Source organism: Carcharodon carcharias, chromosome 29 (assembly GCF_017639515.1).
Source record: "Carcharodon carcharias isolate sCarCar2 chromosome 29, sCarCar2.pri, whole genome shotgun sequence".
NCBI classification, from domain to species: Eukaryota; Metazoa; Chordata; class Chondrichthyes; order Lamniformes; family Lamnidae; genus Carcharodon; species Carcharodon carcharias.
In genome coordinates, this window is record NC_054495.1 from 4,061,333 (window position 1) to 4,079,850 (window position 18,518).

General features: G+C 45.8%; 1 protein-coding gene across 1 annotated transcript; it reads right to left on the reverse strand.

Annotated features, from left to right (window-relative positions):
- Positions 1-357: 357 nt before the first annotated feature.
- Positions 358-15,500, reverse strand: LOC121271115 (interferon-induced protein 44-like). The gene is made up of 7 exons (XM_041176881.1): positions 15,388-15,500; positions 15,217-15,307; positions 14,905-15,106; positions 14,317-14,454; positions 1,808-1,970; positions 1,622-1,719; positions 358-932 (listed from the first exon to the last, which is right to left on the reverse strand). Exons 1-7 carry the CDS (start codon positions 15,395-15,397, stop codon positions 768-770), a joined length of 867 nt encoding a protein of 288 aa, XP_041032815.1. The 5' UTR covers positions 15,398-15,500; the 3' UTR covers positions 358-767.
- Between the last annotated feature and the right edge of the window lie 3,018 nt (positions 15,501-18,518).

The window sequence follows — 18,518 nt, forward strand, 5'->3', positions numbered from 1 at the left end:
ACCCAGAACCCACTGCCAAACCACTTTGTTCTAATAGGGGGCAGTAGACAAAACAAACCTAATCAAAAGCAACAGGTTAGTGAACCGCACAGCAACTAAATTTTCAAAAGAACACTGGCTAGATAAGAGTGACTTCAGTTAGTTTGGAGAGACTGGAGAAGCTGCAGTGATTCTCCTTAGAGCAGAGAAGCATAAGGAGAGATTTAATACTAGCATTCAAAATCATGAGGGCTTTCGATAGAGTAAATAGGGAGAAAATATTTTCAATGGCAAGAGTGTTGGTAACCAGAGAGATGCTCAGTCTTGGGATAATTACTCAAAGCTCAGTGGGAAAGATGAGGAGAATTTTTTTTTAACACCGAGTTATTGTGATCTAGAGTGTGCTGCCTGTAAGGGTGTTGGAAGCAGATTCAGGAGTAACTTTCAAAAGGGAATTGAATAAGTACTTGAAAAGGAGAAAGTTGCAGGTGCAAGTGGTAATGGAACTAATTGGATATTTCTTTCAAAGAGCTAGCACAGGCACAATACACTGAATAGCCTCCTTCGTACTGATTGGCTCAATGACTACATCTGCTGGAAACATACATAGAGAGTAAATACAACTGATCCTCACATTTCAACCACGCTTAACCTAACATTCTACTTCTACAAAACAATTCAGAAGATAATGGATTTTCATGTTGTGTCATTTAAAGTGAACTAAGTCGGTCACTATGATAGAGAAACAGGATTTGTTACACAGTTCTATGTAAGATTAGGTGTATTCATTATTCTGCTGTTCTGAAGTATTCATTTATGTTTCTGACCATATTTTCCAATGCGTGCAAAATGAGCACACATCTGGTCTGATCTATCGTATCGCCTTTCCATTTATTCGAAATGGCAAACATGCTGCGCTTCTCCATCCCAGTATCTTCTGACAACTTTGCAAACTAAGAGAAAAAGGAGAGAGAGTGAGAAAGAGGCAGGTTATAAAAACGATAAACTAGTCATGCCTATCATATTTCTGGATCACAAATCTCAACTCATACTCAACTGAAAAACAGGCTATCTGGTCATTTATCTAATTTCCATCTGTGGGAGCTGCTGCACACAAATTGTCTCTTGTGTTTTCCATATTATAACAGTGGCTGTACAAGAGCTTTGGGACACCCTGAGTTGTGAAAAGTGCTACATACAGACCAGTCTATACAAATAGGTGACAGCCAATTTCTGCATAAACAGCGAATAAAGTAATTCATTTCATAATCCGGACTTTTCGGTGTACAATGAGAGATAAATATTGGCAAGGACACAGGAGAGAATAGTAGCATGAGATCTTCTATGTCCACCTGAGAGACAGATAGAGCCTCAATTAAGCTTCTTACTCAAGTGATGGCACTTCCAAAATGCAGCATTCCCTCAGTACTGCATGGAGTGCCAATCTAGAATTTAAGTTCACGTTTCTGAAGTGGGATGTGTACCCACACCCTTTGACTCAGGTGAGAGTGCAACCCACTGAGCCACCCTCGAGAAGGTCATGAATGTTCGACTGGCTGCCTGCATTCGTTCAGAGTGAGAGGTCTCAAACTAAATCCTGCCTCCTGTACTGAATGCATTTCAGTAACTCTAATCCAGTTACCTTCTCCTGTAGTGGCTTGTATTGATAAATGTAACTATTGTCTTTCTCTGGTATCCCTAATTGGTCAAATTTGGTCCCAATCACAGTCCTGTAAATATCTGAAAAGAGATTTGAAAATATGAACGTTAAACATGAACCTGAATAATAACAAAGGTTATATCGGAAGAAATTAAAACAGAGACTTACATTTTTGTGCCACAATGGTTTGCATGTCCTTAAACTGTGTCTTCATATCCCCACTGATGTTGTCTATCGTGCTCAGGTCAACAATGAATGCGACTCCATGAATTACATTTTCTGGAATGACTTGATACTTGCTATCATCCAAATCAGGATTGAAATCGTGCAACTATAAAAAAGAGCAAAATGAAATAGTTATACTAATAGCCACCAATGGCACAGAGGTTTACCAAGGCTGAACACTAAGGCAAATGTTTATTGGCAGGATTCCCAGGTCTATCAGACACAGCCCATTCACCTCATTCACCAGTGCTACTGAGATCCACATTGCTCCTATCTCAGCAACAACTTTAGATATAAGTCAGGGTTTCTCTCTCTTCCTCCATCAAACTCTAACATTGTCTCTTCCTCTCCTGCTCTGTACTTTGCGCCATTTCATTTCCTTCCTATGTCCATTTATCTTTTGGTTACTCTGTCCCTGTGTGTAATCCTTGGACTTTGTGCAATATTTCTCGAATACTCCATTCCTGTGTATTCCTTTTGAACTTCTCTTTATGTTTTACTGTCTCGGTGTGTTACTCTGGGACTTTACTCCTGGTTACTCTTCCCGTGTGTTACTCTGTTCCCGCGTCTTACTATTAGAATATTTTAAAGTGGCTCAAACAGTTTGGATATCCAAATTTCCCTTGCTCCAGTGCTTTAGCCAGAGAGTGAGCATGGAGAAAGGGTGAGAGTGGGAATGATTTTTGTGTGTGCGTGTGAACAAAAAACAGTTTGGAAACTTGAAAAGAGTGAGGATTAACATCCAGCTCAAGAGATGGTTCATACCAAGATAAGGGACTAGCTGCTAGGAGACCCACCTACCTAACGTACAAGGTCACAAGTTGGATGGTATAACATGTAAAGGATTAGATGGGGTGAGAGGTGATTAAGACACTGCATAAGCAGCTCTGTTTGGGGGGAATATTGTTCTGAATATGTTCAAATTAAGACAGCTAAATACATTATCCAAAATTTACTCGCCGAAAACCAGAAATATCAGAAAACCGGCCATTTTTCTCTTGAGAGACATTCCCAGAACAGAGTAAACGTGTGAATGAAGAGACCATTCTCGGGCTAATCTCAGAGGGTGGAAGCAGTGAGAGTTGTGCACAGGATCTTAATACTTCAGTTTCTAAAGGCAATCAATAAGTAAGCCTCGGTTCAATTCCCAGTGTGTGTTAAATCAGCTGATCTCGGAAAGCGTTGCTGTCGGAATGATGAAAAATTGGCTTCAGGGATCTTGGCTGTTGAATATAAATTCAGCCAGCATTCTCTCTCTTGGTATCTGTACCCTCATATACATACATCTGCTTTTCCAGGGAGATTCTGTTGAGGGATGAACTGAACATTTCTGTGGTGAGAAGCAAATATCTGATTGTGTCATTTTCACGTCATGAGGAAACAAAAAGCCAGCACCAATAGCCTTTCACAAAACAAATGTAAATGCACGTTTACTTCTATATCAGAGTCTGTCCAATGTACTACCTGACATTGCATCAGCACATTTCTCCAAATCTCCAGCCTTAGATTGTCATGTTTGAGATTTTAGTGAATAGAATGATGGTTACATTCTTTTCATGTTTAATAGTGACTTCTGTGCTAACAATGCTACAGTGAGTTGGGAGAGGGGAATCAATCATACACTCAAGCTGCCTGTTCCACTGGTGGTAATCCAAAATTCAGTCTGGTCTCAGTCACGGGGGTGCTGGATTTTAAACATGGGATCATCATTGTACTAAAAAACAAGAAACTGTGACTGTTGGAAATGTGAAATAAAGACAAAGTGCAAGAAATACACAGCAGGTCTGGCAGCATCTGTGCAGAGAAATAGAGGGGTTGGGAGGGGTTAGGTTGGTAATTCTGTCAACAGCCTTCTGTTCCTGATGATGTAACCAGAATCATGCACCACTTCCACTCTCTTGCTTTTTCTCATTTCCCACAAGATTAGAATTAAAATCGAAAGTGCCGGTGGCTTGTGCGGGAGAGACGTGCGATTCTACGGTGGGGGATGTCTTTAATTGTGAAACCCACTGTCAGATGGCAATGCTACAGGCGAGCCTCCTGGACATAGAGAGGTTCTGCATCACTGTCAAAACTTTCCTGACCAACTCCATTGTCATTAACATAAGGCTTATTGAGAGCACAAAGGTGGTATGCATGTTTTTCAAATTAATATTCACTTGTAAATATTTCACATTCTGGAAGCCTTGTGATGAAGTGGGTAGTGTCCCTGCCTCTGAGCCAGAAGCTCCGGGTTTGAGTCCCACTCCAGGATTTGATGGTCAAGGAAGGGTATGTTCATAATGCAGCCAAACAGTTTGAGCATCAACTTGTAAATCCTTCCAACACATGCCAATAGCATGTGGTAAGAGTGGGAGAGATTCCTGGCCAGCCATGTGATAGAAAGAACATTGGAGCCTCAACCATTACTGTTCATAACTCCAGGCTACAACATGCATGTAAAACTGTATGTTGCAAGAGTAACTTGGTCTCCTTGGGTGGGGCCAGTTGGCTGGATGGCTGGTGTGGATCAGATTAGTGCAAACAGCACAAGGGTTTGATCCATTTTTCTAGCTAAGGTGGATTCGGAACCTGTGTTTCTTTAGCCATGGTATTTTTTTATTCGTTCATGGGATGTGGGTGATACTGGCTAGGGTAGCATTTATTGCTCATCCCTAAAAGCTGTTGAGAAGGTGGTGATGAGCTGCCTTCGTGAACCACTGCAGTCCACAGTGCTGTTAGAGAGTGAGTTCCAGGATTTTGCTGTGTGTCAGACCTGCCCTTGGATAGCGAACGGAAGATGATGAACAAATATTTTACTTTACATTGGCTTTCACTTTATTCATGTGTACACCATCATTATTTGTTGAGATTAGCTTAGTCACAGAACTAAATGTACTGGCGCACCTCATTGTTGACATGCATTGATGTCACGGGGGCATTTCCTTTATCCTGGAAGGAACAATGTTGTGTTTTTTCATTCATTCTTAATCGAATGTTCATGCTAGTGTCCAGCATTGCACTCACCACTCTGTGAGACATCCTTACCTGAAAATTTTGACATCATTTGCACTCAACAGCGTTTCTTTGCACTCATTTGACATCAATTGTGCTCAAAACCAATTATTTACCTGTCATTTAACATTGCAAGTAGCGTAAGTGACATCATTGTCATCAAATGTGAACTATCTTGACCTCCACCGGAGGTACCCAGCATCATTGATGCCAGTTTTCAGCCAATGTGATTCACTCCACATGATATCAAGAAATGGCTGAAGGCAATGGATACTGCAAAGGCTATGGGCGCGGACAATATTCCTGCAATAGCACTGAAGACTTGTGCTCCTGAACTTGCCGTACCCCTAGCCAAGCTGTTCCAGTGCAGCTACAACACAGGTATCTATCCAGCTATGTGGAAAGTTGCCCAGATATGTCCTGTCCACAAAAAGCTGGACAAATCCAACCCGGTCAATTACTGCCTCATCCGTCTACGTTTGATCATCAATAGAGCGATGGAAGGGGTCAGCAACAGTGCTATCAAGCAGCAGTGGCTTAGCAATAACCTGCTCACTGATGCTCAGTTTGGGTTCCGCCAGGGCCCACTCAGCTCCTGACCTTATTACAGTCTTGGTTCAAACATAGACGAAAGAGCTGAACTCCAGAAGGGAGGTGAGAATGATCACCCTTGACATCGAGGCAGCATTTGACCTAGTGTAGCATCAAGGAGCCCTAGCAAAACTGGAGTTAATGGGAATCAGGGGGGGAAACTCTGTGCTGGTTGGAGTCATACCTAGCACAAAGGAAGATGGTGGCGATTGTTGGAGATCAGTCAACTCTGTTCCAGGACATCACTGCAGGAATTTCTCAGGGTAGTGTCCTAGGCCCAACCATCTTCAGCTGCTTCATCAATGACCTTCCTTCCATCATAAGGTCAGAAGTGGGGATGTTCGCTGATGATTGCACAATGTTCAACATCATTAGCAGCTCCTCAGATCCTGAAGCAGTCCATGTTCAAATGCAGCAAGGCTTGAGCAAATAACACTCGCAACACACAAGTGCCAGGCAATGATTATTTCCAATAGGACAGAATCTAACCATCATCCCTTGACATTCAATGGCATTACCATTGCTGAATTCCCCCCTCTATCAACATCCTGGGTGTTACCATTGACCAGAAACTGAACTGGACTAGCCACATAAATACTGCGGCTTCAAGAGCAGGTCAGAGGCTAGGAATCCTGCAGCAAGTAACTCAACTCCTGACTCCCCAAAGCCAGTCCACTATCCATGAGGCACAAGTCAGGAGTGTGATTGAACACCCTCCATTTGCCTGGATGAGTGCAGCTCCAACATTCAAGAAGCTTGACACTATCCAGGACAAAGCAGCCCGCTTGATTGGCAACCCATCCACAAACATTCTCTCTCTCTATCACCGATGCACAGTGGCAGCAATGTGTACCAACTACAAGATGCACTGGAGGAACTCAAAAAGGCTCCTTAGACAGCACTTTCCAAACCCACGGCCACTGCCAACTAGAACAACAAGGGTAGCAGATACATGGGGACACCACCACCTGAAAGTTCCCCTCCAAGCCACTTACCATCCTGACTTGGAAATATATTGTCATTCCTTCACTGCTGCTGGGTCAAAATCCTGGAATTCCCTCCCTAACTGCACTGTGGGTGTACCTACACCTCAGGGACCGCAGCGTTCAAGAAGGCAGCTCACCATCACTTTCTCAAGGGGGAATTAGGCATGGGCAATAAATGCTGGCCTGGCCAGTGACGCCCACATCCCATGACTGAGTAAAAAATATTGCCCAAAACCACAGCGGTCAAATAATTGTGATAAGTAAAATTACTTACCTTAAACATTCTGACACCAAAAATAATCAGAGTTTGTTCTTCATATTTCTGGATTTCTGTATCTTCCAACCACTTAACACTGAGCTAACCTCAGAAAAAGCATGCTCTGTTTTAACATATATTTTGATAAGCTAGTGTTCTGTCTTTTTTTCATAACCTACAACTAGCGCAGCACCCCGGCCCCTCCCCTCCTCTCCCTCACCACCTCCACACCCCCCGCCCCTGCAACACGCACCCCTCAGGTTGCAGCAGTTTTATTCCCCACTCCCCCCTCCAGAGCAATTTTCTTTCACCACCTCCCACCCTCCCTGCCAAAGCTCCCTCCATTCTACCTTGCCAGATTGCAGCAGATTACTTCCCCCTCTCCCCCTCCCTTTTACCCCTCTCTTTAGCCTTCCCCTCTCCTCCCCCCCACCTCTCTACTCCCTCTCTACATCCATTTCTTTCCCCCTCTCTCCAGCCCCTCTCGACCATCCCTCACATCCCCCTCTCTCTCCACCCTCCTCTCCCTACCACTCCCAAGGAGTTCAGCTTACAGGAAGTTGGGCCTGGGCGTTGAATGGAGGAAATCGTCAGGGGGAGGGAAGGGGCTCAGAGTTCGGCAGTGAGGCAGCACCCCAGAGTTCAATGCCAAGGCCTGAGGCCCCAAGACTGTTTTTGGGGGATGGGAGTGGGTTGTAGGCCCCAAAATAGTGGGTGGTGTATGGGCCCTGAGTGTGTTTGGGAGGGTGGGTTGAAGAGGAGGTGTGTAGTCCCCAAGACTGTGTGTGGGAGTGGGGTACAGGCTCCGAGACTGTGGAGCCCCATGACTCTGGGGACGGGGTGGGATATTGGTCCCAAGAAAGGGGGAAAGGGAACCACTAGGGAATGCTGAGTGGGGATTGGGGTGGCTGAAGGGGAAGGAGGCACCAGAGAATTAGGGACAACGAGACTCATGCCGATCATCTCATTTCATGCATTTTTTTTTCCAGGGATGATAATTAATGAACGAATAAAATTCATTTAGAACTGATGGGGATCTTGTGGTGCTCTCTACCATGCGTAGTGGAAAGGTTTTTTGGACTAAATGAAAAAATTGAATAAATAATATTATATAATATATATATTATATTATTATTATATAAATAATTACTTATTATTTAAGCAATTAATTTCTTATATTTTTCAATGCAAGTCACTGAGCACATTTGATGCCTTTGAGCACATTTGATAGTTTTGAGTGCATTGGATAACTTTAAGCACACTCAATGCCTTTGAAAACACTTGGTCCCTTTCAGTGCCTTGTCTCTCTGATTGCATTTGGATTCAATGATGGCAAAATGCTGCTGACTATATGAAAAACTTATTCCAAGTTAGGACATTTGATGTCAAATGATTGCTTATCGTTTTTGAGTGCATTTGACCGGAACACAGTCAGAATTTTTGGATAGAGATGGCTGAACTTGCAGGCTCAGCTGGCCCTCCCTTCTATGCATTGTAAAGAATTTTGTCTGAGATCACTCTCCGCGGGGCTAATTGAATTGTCACAGGTGAACTCACAGCCCTGTAAGAACTCTGCCAGCCAACACCCTGAGATAAACACACATTTGGTCAGTAATGTCACTCCCATTTAGACCCTTCATTTTCTTAACTTGATTGGCAATTCCCCCAACCCCTCAACCCCCAACTACACCCATGATGCCAGACGCTTCCCACTTCAGTCCTCCATCACACTGACCCCTCTCTCTGTCCTCCCTTTGATCTCTCTTGCGCTACACTGTGACACCGATCCCACTCCACAACCCTCACCCGCCTCACCACTGATTCGGCCTGGTGCTAAGCCTCAATGCAAACTGCCACCCTCCTGCTCCGCTCCCTTGTGCTGTAGAATTAAACAAGGAAAATTACTGACCTTACACACAACTGCACAAAGCCCACTGGTGCTTGCAACCTTTAAACAAATATGAACTGTGTGCCCTGAAATTCTCATGCACTGCTGACTCTGTCTTGAAGGTAGGATGTAATTAATTAATAAAACAGTATTGTGATGATGAGCATTCATGGAACACAAATATATTACAGATATGAACCAGCCACAGGCCGGTATAATGTACGAAACACCACAAACACGCTGTGACTTTATCTCTGCATCTCAACCCACCATTGGGAAATTGAAATTTCACATCCCATCTAATTAAGTCACCCCACATGCCATCTTCCCTGCTCTATCGGGCTCCACAAGAATTTCCTCAGAATTAATATTTCAAGTCAAATATGACTACGGTGGATGTAGGAAACAGAGGGTGATGAAAGAAGGATGCTTTAGTGACTGGAAGCCAGTGTCCAGTGGTGTACCACAGGGATCTGTGCTGGGTCCCCTATTATTTGTCATTTATATAAACGACATAGATGACTATGTGTGGGGTAGGATTAGTAAGTTTGCAGATGACACAAAGATTGGCCAGTCAGTTAATACTGAGGTTGAGTGCCTTGGGCTACAGGAAGATATAGACGGGATGGTCAAATGGGCAGATAAGTGGCAGATGGAATTTAACCCTGAAAAGTGTGAGGTGATACACTTTGGAAGGAGTAATTTGACAAGGAAGTATTCAATTAACGGCACGACACTAGGAAGTTATGAGGAACAAAGGGCGTGTATGTCCATAAATCTCTGAAGGCAGAGGGGCATGTTAGTGGGGTGGTGAAAAAGGCATATGGGACACTTGCCTTTATCAATCGAGGCATAGATTACAAAAGTAGGGAGGTCATGTAGGAGTTGTATAAAACCTTGGTGAGGACACAGCTGGAGTACTGTGTGCAGTTCTGTTCATCACATTATAGGAAGGATGAGATTGCACTGGAGGGGGTGCAGAGGAGATTCACAAGGATGTTACCTGGGATGAAACATTTATGCTATAAAGAGAGATTGGATAGACTTGGGTTGTTTTCGTTGGAAAAGAGAAGACTGAGGGGCAACCTGATCGAGGTGTACAAGATTATGAGGGGCATGGTCAGGGTGGATAGGGAGCAGCTGTTCCCCTTAGCTGAAGGGTCAGTCACAAGGGGGCATAAGTTCAAGGTGAGGGGCAGGAGGTTTAGGGGGGATGTGAAGAAAAACATTTTTACCCAGAGGGTGGTGATGGTCTGGAATGCACTGCCTGGGACGGTGGTGGAGGCAGGTTGCCTCACATTCTTTAAAAAGTAGCTGGATGAGCACTTGGCGCGTCATAACATTCAAGGCTATGGGCCAAGTGCTGGTAAATGGGACTAGGTAAGTAGGTTGGGTGTTTCTCAACTGTCGGCACAGACTCGATGGGCCGAAGGGCCTCTTCTGCACTGTGTAATTCTGTGATTCTGGACGTGTCCTAACATCCATCTGCTCCTCACACTCACAGCACAACACAGCAGTAAGCTTTACACCCACATCTTACAGCTTCCAACTACTTCCTACTGTTCAGCTATGACGAGCATACCGCCTTCACACTCTTGACACACTTTGTGCTCTCTTGCAGGACACGGTCCCACATTAAAGGAGGCAGCAACAAAAGCAGCAAGGGACAGGGCTCCATGTATCTCCTGAGCTCCTTGTAGGAGATGATACTGAGAGTTATTGGGCCGCAGTGCCTGAGGTTATTGCAACTGATCTTGTCAAGAACATCTAGGATGACAATATGTTCCTGCCTTATGCACCTTCTCAAACTCCATTTCACCCTCATCCAACTATAAAGTGAAAGCTGTAGATGGTGTGATCATGGACCTCTTGCTTTTCTATTCACCCTCCTTTCCGCTCACCCCAACCCTCCCCTTCTGCATTTATACTTTCAGATAGCCACGAACTGCCACCTGACCAGCCAGTTGAACCTCACTTTGCAGAGGACAAGCAAAATATCTCTGATGAAGATACATGGTCATTTAATGTGACATTCACAACCAACGGTTTCCATACTGGCACCGTAGATACTTTAAAGCATAGTATAGAGGCGAGATCTACATGTATTGAGTCACTGGGCATGAGGAGACTGCAGCCAGGCCAGGAGAAAGGATGGAATGTGCCAGCTCTCTGGAAAGCCACGTTGCGGATTAGTTCTGCTGCACAGGACTCAGGTGAGGATTTCAATGGATGGCATTCAGGAAAAGGCTGAGGGACATGCACTCCAAAATGCTTGGTGCATTGGCAGCCCTGCCTTTTAATACTGACATGGTGCTTAGAAGAGTCTATCTCGAACCTTGGCACATGCCTTCCAGCAGAGTTCACAGCCCATCTTTTCTAGGGTGGAACTGGTGGCCAATCCAGGAGAACTTGTGGACCCAGCGGTGCTGTAGCGTCTGGTGGCCAATATCTCAGTTTCCATGGCAGCACAAACAGAATTCATCCATCATCTCAGTATTGCACTGGAAGCTCAGACTGAAGTGATGAGATCTTTACTTCTTGCCAGGTAAACCCAGCCTGCTGCCGTCATGGCTGTAGATCCCAGTGCTCAAAGGGGGTTGCAAGGTCTCACAGCAATCCGACAAACTGTGCTCCAGCTGATCACTGCTACTGATGTGGCATCATCCCTTGAGAGTGGCAGTAGCTCCGTGGTACACAGGCCTGCTGTCCTCTCAAAAGATGGCAGCATTCATCCTCCCACCACTGCCATGCTACCACTGTCCTTGCTGCTGCCTGTCACCCATCAAGTCTAGACTGTTGCCGCCTATGTCGAGATGGTGCAGTCCTAAGCCAAGCCCTCAAGGCCCAGAGTTGTTCAAGGACATCCTGCAAGACCATCTGCAAACTACCACATTGAAAGTCAGCCACCTTCCACCAGACATACTGCAGCTACTAGTTAGCACTGCACAGGGACACTAGACCAGGCAAAGGCACCTGCATAGTGAGGTTTAACTGCTGGCCCGTGATAGTTCATGGTTATCTGAAAGTATAAATGCACAAGATAGATATTAAGAGAAAACATAAGGATAACTAGTTGAGCACTGTATGTATCAATGGAAGTGTTGTTGAATAAAGTTGGTATGGAATGGGTTTTTCGTGGTGTCTTTTATTTCAGGATTTTAGTCACAAGGACCCTCTGATGATCCATAGCAGATGGATGGAAAGATGGGAATTATGAAGTAATGGTGATGTAGGGATGCTTCTTGGAGAACTGGAGTCTGATTAGCCACTCAAGGTTAGCCATTCCAGAGCGATGGTAACCCAGATCCCTCCTCCCTTACTCCTCCTCTTCCTCCTCCTGAGGTGCTAGTCAAAAGTCTGGTGGCATAGACTGCTCCCTCATAAAAATCAAGTTGTGTCATGTACAGCAAATCATCACAAATTTAGTGACACACTCTGGTGACTATTGTCGGGCTCCACACAAGCAGTCCAGGGAGTGGAACATTTGTTCAGAGCGTTGATGAGCTTTTGCCCACAATGTTCCTGGTGACAACATGGCTGTCATTGTAAACATGTTGTCCATCTATGTTTGGGTGGTGGAGGGAAGTCATGAGGCCTGTGTCGAGTGAGTAACCCTCATCACCAAGTGCTGCCACCTTCTGGCTGATCATGGTGCTTTGACGATAGAGGAAATGGCTGACTAATGCAGGATAAAAGCTTCATGGCTGCTGCCAGGAGAGCAGCAATTCACCAATATAATGCTCTGTGCATGGTCACACAGCAGCTCAAATTAAGGGACCAGTACTCTTTGCCACTTCAGTACATCAACTCATTGAAATGCAAAAGCTGCAGAGCCATGAGTGTGTACTTGATGGCTCCCTGCACCAATGGGAGCCCTGCTACCCTGGAAAGGTCACATGCTTGCTCCTCCTGCTACAAGACACTGAAATCTCTTCTCCCGGTGTCCTGAGCCTCTGTGCCCTACTTCACATGGCGATGCACTGCAAAGGGTGAGATATTGGTGATGGCACTGGCTCCAGCCTGGAAGGATCATGAGGTGTGGAAATTGAGGGCAATGGTGACCTTCCTGGGCACTGGCAGAGCCATCCACTGGAACCAGGTTCAGGTAGAGGAGGTGACATAGTGCATTGATCACCTGATCAGTGAATTGTAACCACCTCAGACACTGCACCAGGTTAAAGTGAAGGTAAGAGAAATGTTCCCTGGATACCTTGGGTGGATGAGACATTCGATTGAGAGCTCCCCTTCCTCCTCACTCTGCACAATCTTCCCCTCTCTGCTACCTGTGCTCCTTGTCCCTGTTGTGCTGGAGCCTAAGCGAGACTATCTGTAACCCCCATGTGTGATACGAGGCATTCTGCTCACAGGCCATCAAACAGCACTGAACTCCATGGAAATCTCCAGTACCGTTCTCTTCTGAGAGCGGCTCTAACAATACTGAACACACTAACTCTACAGCAGCAAAAGCAAGTCAAAAAAAATCACCTGTAAGTCCCATACTGATTCCTTTAAATAGCACTGGTTGGGGCCGGGGCCGGGCAGGTGGAGGGGGGCGGTGGCGGAGAAGGTTGGCGGGTGGGGGGGGGGAGGGTGTGTGTGGTGGGTAGATGGTGGTTGGTGGGTGAGTCCCTTGTGAAGTTGGGTGCGTGTTCATTTGAAAGTGTTCAACACAAAACATTAACAGGAACTGTGAGGCCCCAAATGGCAGGGCAGGTCAGCATTAGGTGCTGACTGATGTCACAACCTCCCCACCCTACATACTTCTGGTATGATACACTCACACTAGTGCCTTTCCAAGCTTGGTGTGCCACGCCGTAAGTGACCAGAGGTGGATCATCTGCCATTTTCTGCAAACCCATTGTGCTGAACCAGTGGCATTAGAAAGCCCAATTTTGTAGCCTTGGACTTTTTTCTCTGTTTCTTTATTACTCTATGTGCAATTCTTGGACTTTTCACTGTTTCTTTATTACTCTGCACCCTGTAAGTTGCTCTTGGATTTTTCACTTTGTTTCTTGATGACTTTGTTATTTTGTGTTACACTTGATGTTTCTCTATGATTCCCATTTACTCTGTTCTCATGGGTTTTTCTCAGTGTTTTGATTAATCTGTTTCTGTGTTACTACTGGATTTTTTTCATCTTTCTATTGCTCTGTGTTGGTCATCAACATTTCACCCTATACCTGTATGCTACTGCTGCAGCCATTTCTATATGTTCTTAGTCGCTCCACTCTCATGTGTTACTCTTGAACATTCTTCTATTTCTCAGTTACTCTGTCCCTGTGTTTCTTTTGGCTTTTTCTCAGTTACTGTGCCGCTGGGTATAATTAGGACTTTTCTCTGTGTTTCCTTGTTACTCTGCTCTTGAGTGTTATTCCTGTGTTTTTATTTATGCTACTCCGTACCTGTGGACTCTGTCCATCTTCTGCCCCTGTGGTTTACTTTACATCTCCCTGAGAGGACAGACAGAGTCATTGGTGTCTCATCTGAAAGACAGCCTCCCAACAAGGCAGCAATCCCTCAGTACTGCGCTGGGAACATCAGCCTAGATTATGTGCTCGAGTCCGTAGAGTAGGGACTCTAAGAGGTGAGAGTACTACCCCTTGACTCACGGCTGAAGTATAGGAAAATAAATTTCATGCAAATATTGTTCCTTTTACACTCCGAGTGGTTTTGTGAGTTTAATGAGAACCTGAAAAATGATGCACCTTAAATGTGTAAAATAGTTGAGGAAACTCACATTGGTTTTTTCTGGCACCCTTCCTTCCAGGATCATCTTTAAAATTTTCTTTGCCTTAACTGCATCATTCACTGTGTTCCAACCGGCTGTGTCCCAAAGCTGTAGTGACTTAGCAAAATATAGCCTGTAGGATCTGAGCTGTTCAGGGGTTAAAAAACATAAGTAGATTTAGGGATATGGTAGTTTAGTGGTTATGTTACGGGATTAATAATTCAGAACACAGCAGTTCAAATCCCACCATGGCCAATTAAGCTTAAATGCAAACTGGAAATAATAAGATGACATTATGTGAAACTGTCATTAAAACACAACCGATTCACAAATGCCCTTTAGAGAAAGGAAGCACTTGTCCTCACTCTGAGTCTATGTGATTCTGGTCCCACACTGATGTTGTTAATCTTTAACTGCCTTCTGAAATGGTCTAGCACGCCACTTAACCGTATCACGCCTGCTGCCAATGAATCAAGAAGGTCAACCCCCACCTTATCGAGGCAACTATAGGAAGAGATGGTCAATTAATAGCAGCCTTGTCAGTGATGTTAATAGCGATACACTTGATTGTGGAAAAAAAACCGAACGAGAGATTACCTGGGCTGTGAGAGAGCTGGGATTCAGTCCAGTTGGGACACTGGTTATCGTTTCACATTCTGGATCCAGAGCTGAGAGGATTGTATTAATGGTGGCTGATTTACCAGCCCCCACCAAGCCGAAGAGTAAGATGTTTATACCGTCCCCACACCCGTTGGGAGGTTTGTAGTCCCGCAACTTCCTCCGAAGAAATACCAGGGACCTTGCAGAGAGAAAAGAGTAAGATCTCAAGGTGAAATTGTTTTCAAAAAGATAATAATTTACGTGAGGTTGTGACCGGCCTGGAAATGTTTCGTGATCAAAGCAACTTACCTTGCATCGATAGTGAGACGATGAACGTCACCCTCCTCCGAGTAAGCGGGGTTAACCGAGGAAGCGGAGCCAGAGGAGAAAGGAGAAAATACTGAAATGAGAATTGAATGTATTAAATACCTTTAAATATGAAAATGAAGTCACAATAACAGTGTAAAGTCGCTAACTTACAGCCTCCCATCTCTAAATTCACAGCGCAATTCTAAACTGCGACTGTGTCCGGGTATGACATTTCAAGCCGATTTCTTAGTTTCACTTTCTGTTTTCCAGTGTTAGGATTGGTCACTGCACAAACGCTTTGAACAGAGAAGCAACTGCTAAAACATGTCGTTCTCTTTTATAACAAATCCTTCCTCCCCTGCTCAAAGGGTGGGATTTTTCACTGGAGTTGGGCACAGAGTGGGCAGAGGTGGGAATGGGCTCTTCAACTCCCCACTCTGCCCTACCACTCCCAGGATCCCTACCTTAAAGGTGATTCCATAGCAATTATATTTATTAGGAAATCTTTGGAATAGGTCATTCAATATGCTTTTTCATTTTCACTAGGGCAATTATTGAATCTTAGAACACAGAATGAGACCATTCAGCCCATCATGTCTGTGCCGGCTCTTTGAATGAGTGGACTAATTTAGACACACACATTCCCTTATAACCTGGCAAATTAGTTCTCTTCAAGTACATGTCCATTTGCCTTTTGAAAGTACCAATGAATTCTGGTTCCACCATTATTTAAGGAAGTGTGTTCCAGACCCTAACCACCCACCTCCCACAACCATGTTAAGAATGGCTCCTCATTTCCCAGATAGTTTGTTTCCTGATTATTGTAAATTTATGATCTCTGGTTAAGGATCCAGTTGTCAGGGAACAATGGATGGAATCTTCCCTTCCCGACATCAGTGAGATTCGTGGCAGACGAGGGTGGAAAATATGGTGGGGAATGAAAACTTGGTTTCCCGACATCAGGAAACCAGGTCGGGATCGCCCTCCCCTGACGTTCATGGCCAGCTGATGGTGGGTCGAGTCTCCCACTGAAGCTCGGCAGGAATCCACTTTGCATCTCATGCATGCTCATTAAAACCCAACAGACCTGAATTGTGCACCTCCACCACATCTTCCACCCCACCAGTGGGAAACTGCGCCATTCAATAACCCAACTGGACCCTCGTGGCGAAGGAGAATGTTAAAGCACTTACCTCAGTCTCCATGCTGTCTGTACCACTAGAGCTGGCTGCGGGTTTGGTGTGCACAGAAGACACAAGAGGGGAGGTCCAGAGGAGACAAAGTGGGGAGGTGATGGGTGCAAGGGGTATGGACCTGCCTGACACAGGCTCATGTGGTTAGTCTTTCCATTGTGACAAGGTCTATTCCCAGAACCTTGAGGATTGTGGACACCAGCTGATTATTTTGTGAGTGGGATGCTTCTCGCATATGGCAGCCATCACTCCTGTCAAAGAGCAATGTCTCCATGAGCAGCCATGCATTAGGGGGAGGAAGACCCATCCTTGGTCCAGCCCTGGAAGGGGTGCAGTGTACACAACCATTAAAACTAGCAGCAAGAATGAATCCACCAGACTTCCAATTGGTGCAAAATAACATAATTGAAAGTGTAAAAACTCCTTACAATCATTGAACAGCCATGCTGCCTGTGCTCATTCAATACTTTTTAATTTTCCTTACTCGACCGCTACGTCTAAGTGCAGCCCTGACATCCACAGCAGAGGTGGAGGCAGCCTGCTGACTACTGTGCCCTGTTGTCTGTGATGACCTTGGTGGGCGTCCTCTGGAGGGCCAAGGTGAGGAGAGCTCCAGCCTGATTTGGGTCTCCTGCTCAGGGACAGGGGCACCTTCCTCAGCCTGAGCAGCTGGAGCTGATGGGGTCACAGGAGGGGGGGGGGGGGGGGCGGTTGGGAATGGCTGGACAACGTTGGAGATCTGTAGGTGGATGCCCCTGGGCTGTCTGCGTGATGCTCCACCTCCCTTTGGGTGCCCAAGGGCCCCACCCTGACTCCTTGAGGAGAAGGGGCACCTGGAGAGAGATCGAGGTGCCCTGCCCCCCCTCTCATGTAGCCACTGCGAAAGATCACCTATGTCTACAGGGACAGAGTGCAGGTCCGAGCGCATCTTTGGCAGAAATTGGGCATTCTGCTGGACCAGGTTCTCCATGGCATCTGCCGTCTTCCCCATAGAGACTTTGATGTGCTCACAGGTCAGAGCCACTACATCAGAGAGCATGTAGATGGACTCCTCCTTCTCTTGTGCCACTCTATTGAGGGCGTCTAGCAGCTCTTCCTGATGTTTCCCCTGCATCTCGCTGATACTCCAGCTTCCTCTCCATGGCCCCTTCCAGAGGCTCATCATCTGTCTCAGACTTAGCAGGGGCCTTTTCCCCAGCAGTCCTCCGAGTGCCTGAGGCCTTGGCTGTCACTGCCCCCTCCTGCTATGGACATGTGTCTCTAAGGTGATCACCAGAGTTTGAGCCTGAGCCTAAACTGGATATATGACCCACCGAGATGTGTGTCTCTGGGCTGGTGGGGGTGCAGGCGAATGGTATGATGATTGTAGAGGTGAGAAGTCATTCTCATTCTCGTCCAAGATCTCCTGCAGGCTGCAGCAGACTTCAGGTGTGGGGTCTGGCATCACCCTCTTCCACTGGCAGCTAGAATGGAGGAGAGAGTGAATACCTAAGCTGCTTCAAACTCGGTACTCATCAATCACTTTGATTTTCTGAGGTTGTCTGGATTATGCATGCTTCCCCACAAGATGATTGGGAGACACCGACCTTGCTAATGGCACAGGCACAGTCATGGTCCTTCCCTGCCAGCTCAGCAGCCTACTGTTCAAGTTGTGTGAGGGGCCCTGAGCTCAGGAATCCCCCCTCCTGTCTTCTCTCTCTTCCCCTGTTGTGGGCTGTCTTCTCCTGCATATAGATGGATTGTGAGCACGTACGATGAAAAAGCAGGTTTCAGGCTGCTAATTCTGTAGCTAATAACTGACCTCGTGACTCCCTGAAACCCAACCACCAGGTGCACGGCACATGTGAGGAATGAAATGGAATTGTCCCCTCTTGCCTGGATATGTGTGGCTCCAAGAACACTCAGGAAGCTGGAAACTATCCGGGACAAATCAGGCCACTTGACTGGCACGCCATCCAGCAGCCTCAACATTCAGTCCCTGCACCACCTGTACACAGTGACAGCAGTGTGTACCATGTACAAGAGGCACTGCAGCAAATCACCAAGGCTCCTTGAACAGCACCCTCCAACCCTATGAGCTCTACCAGCTAGAGGACAAGGGCAGCAGAT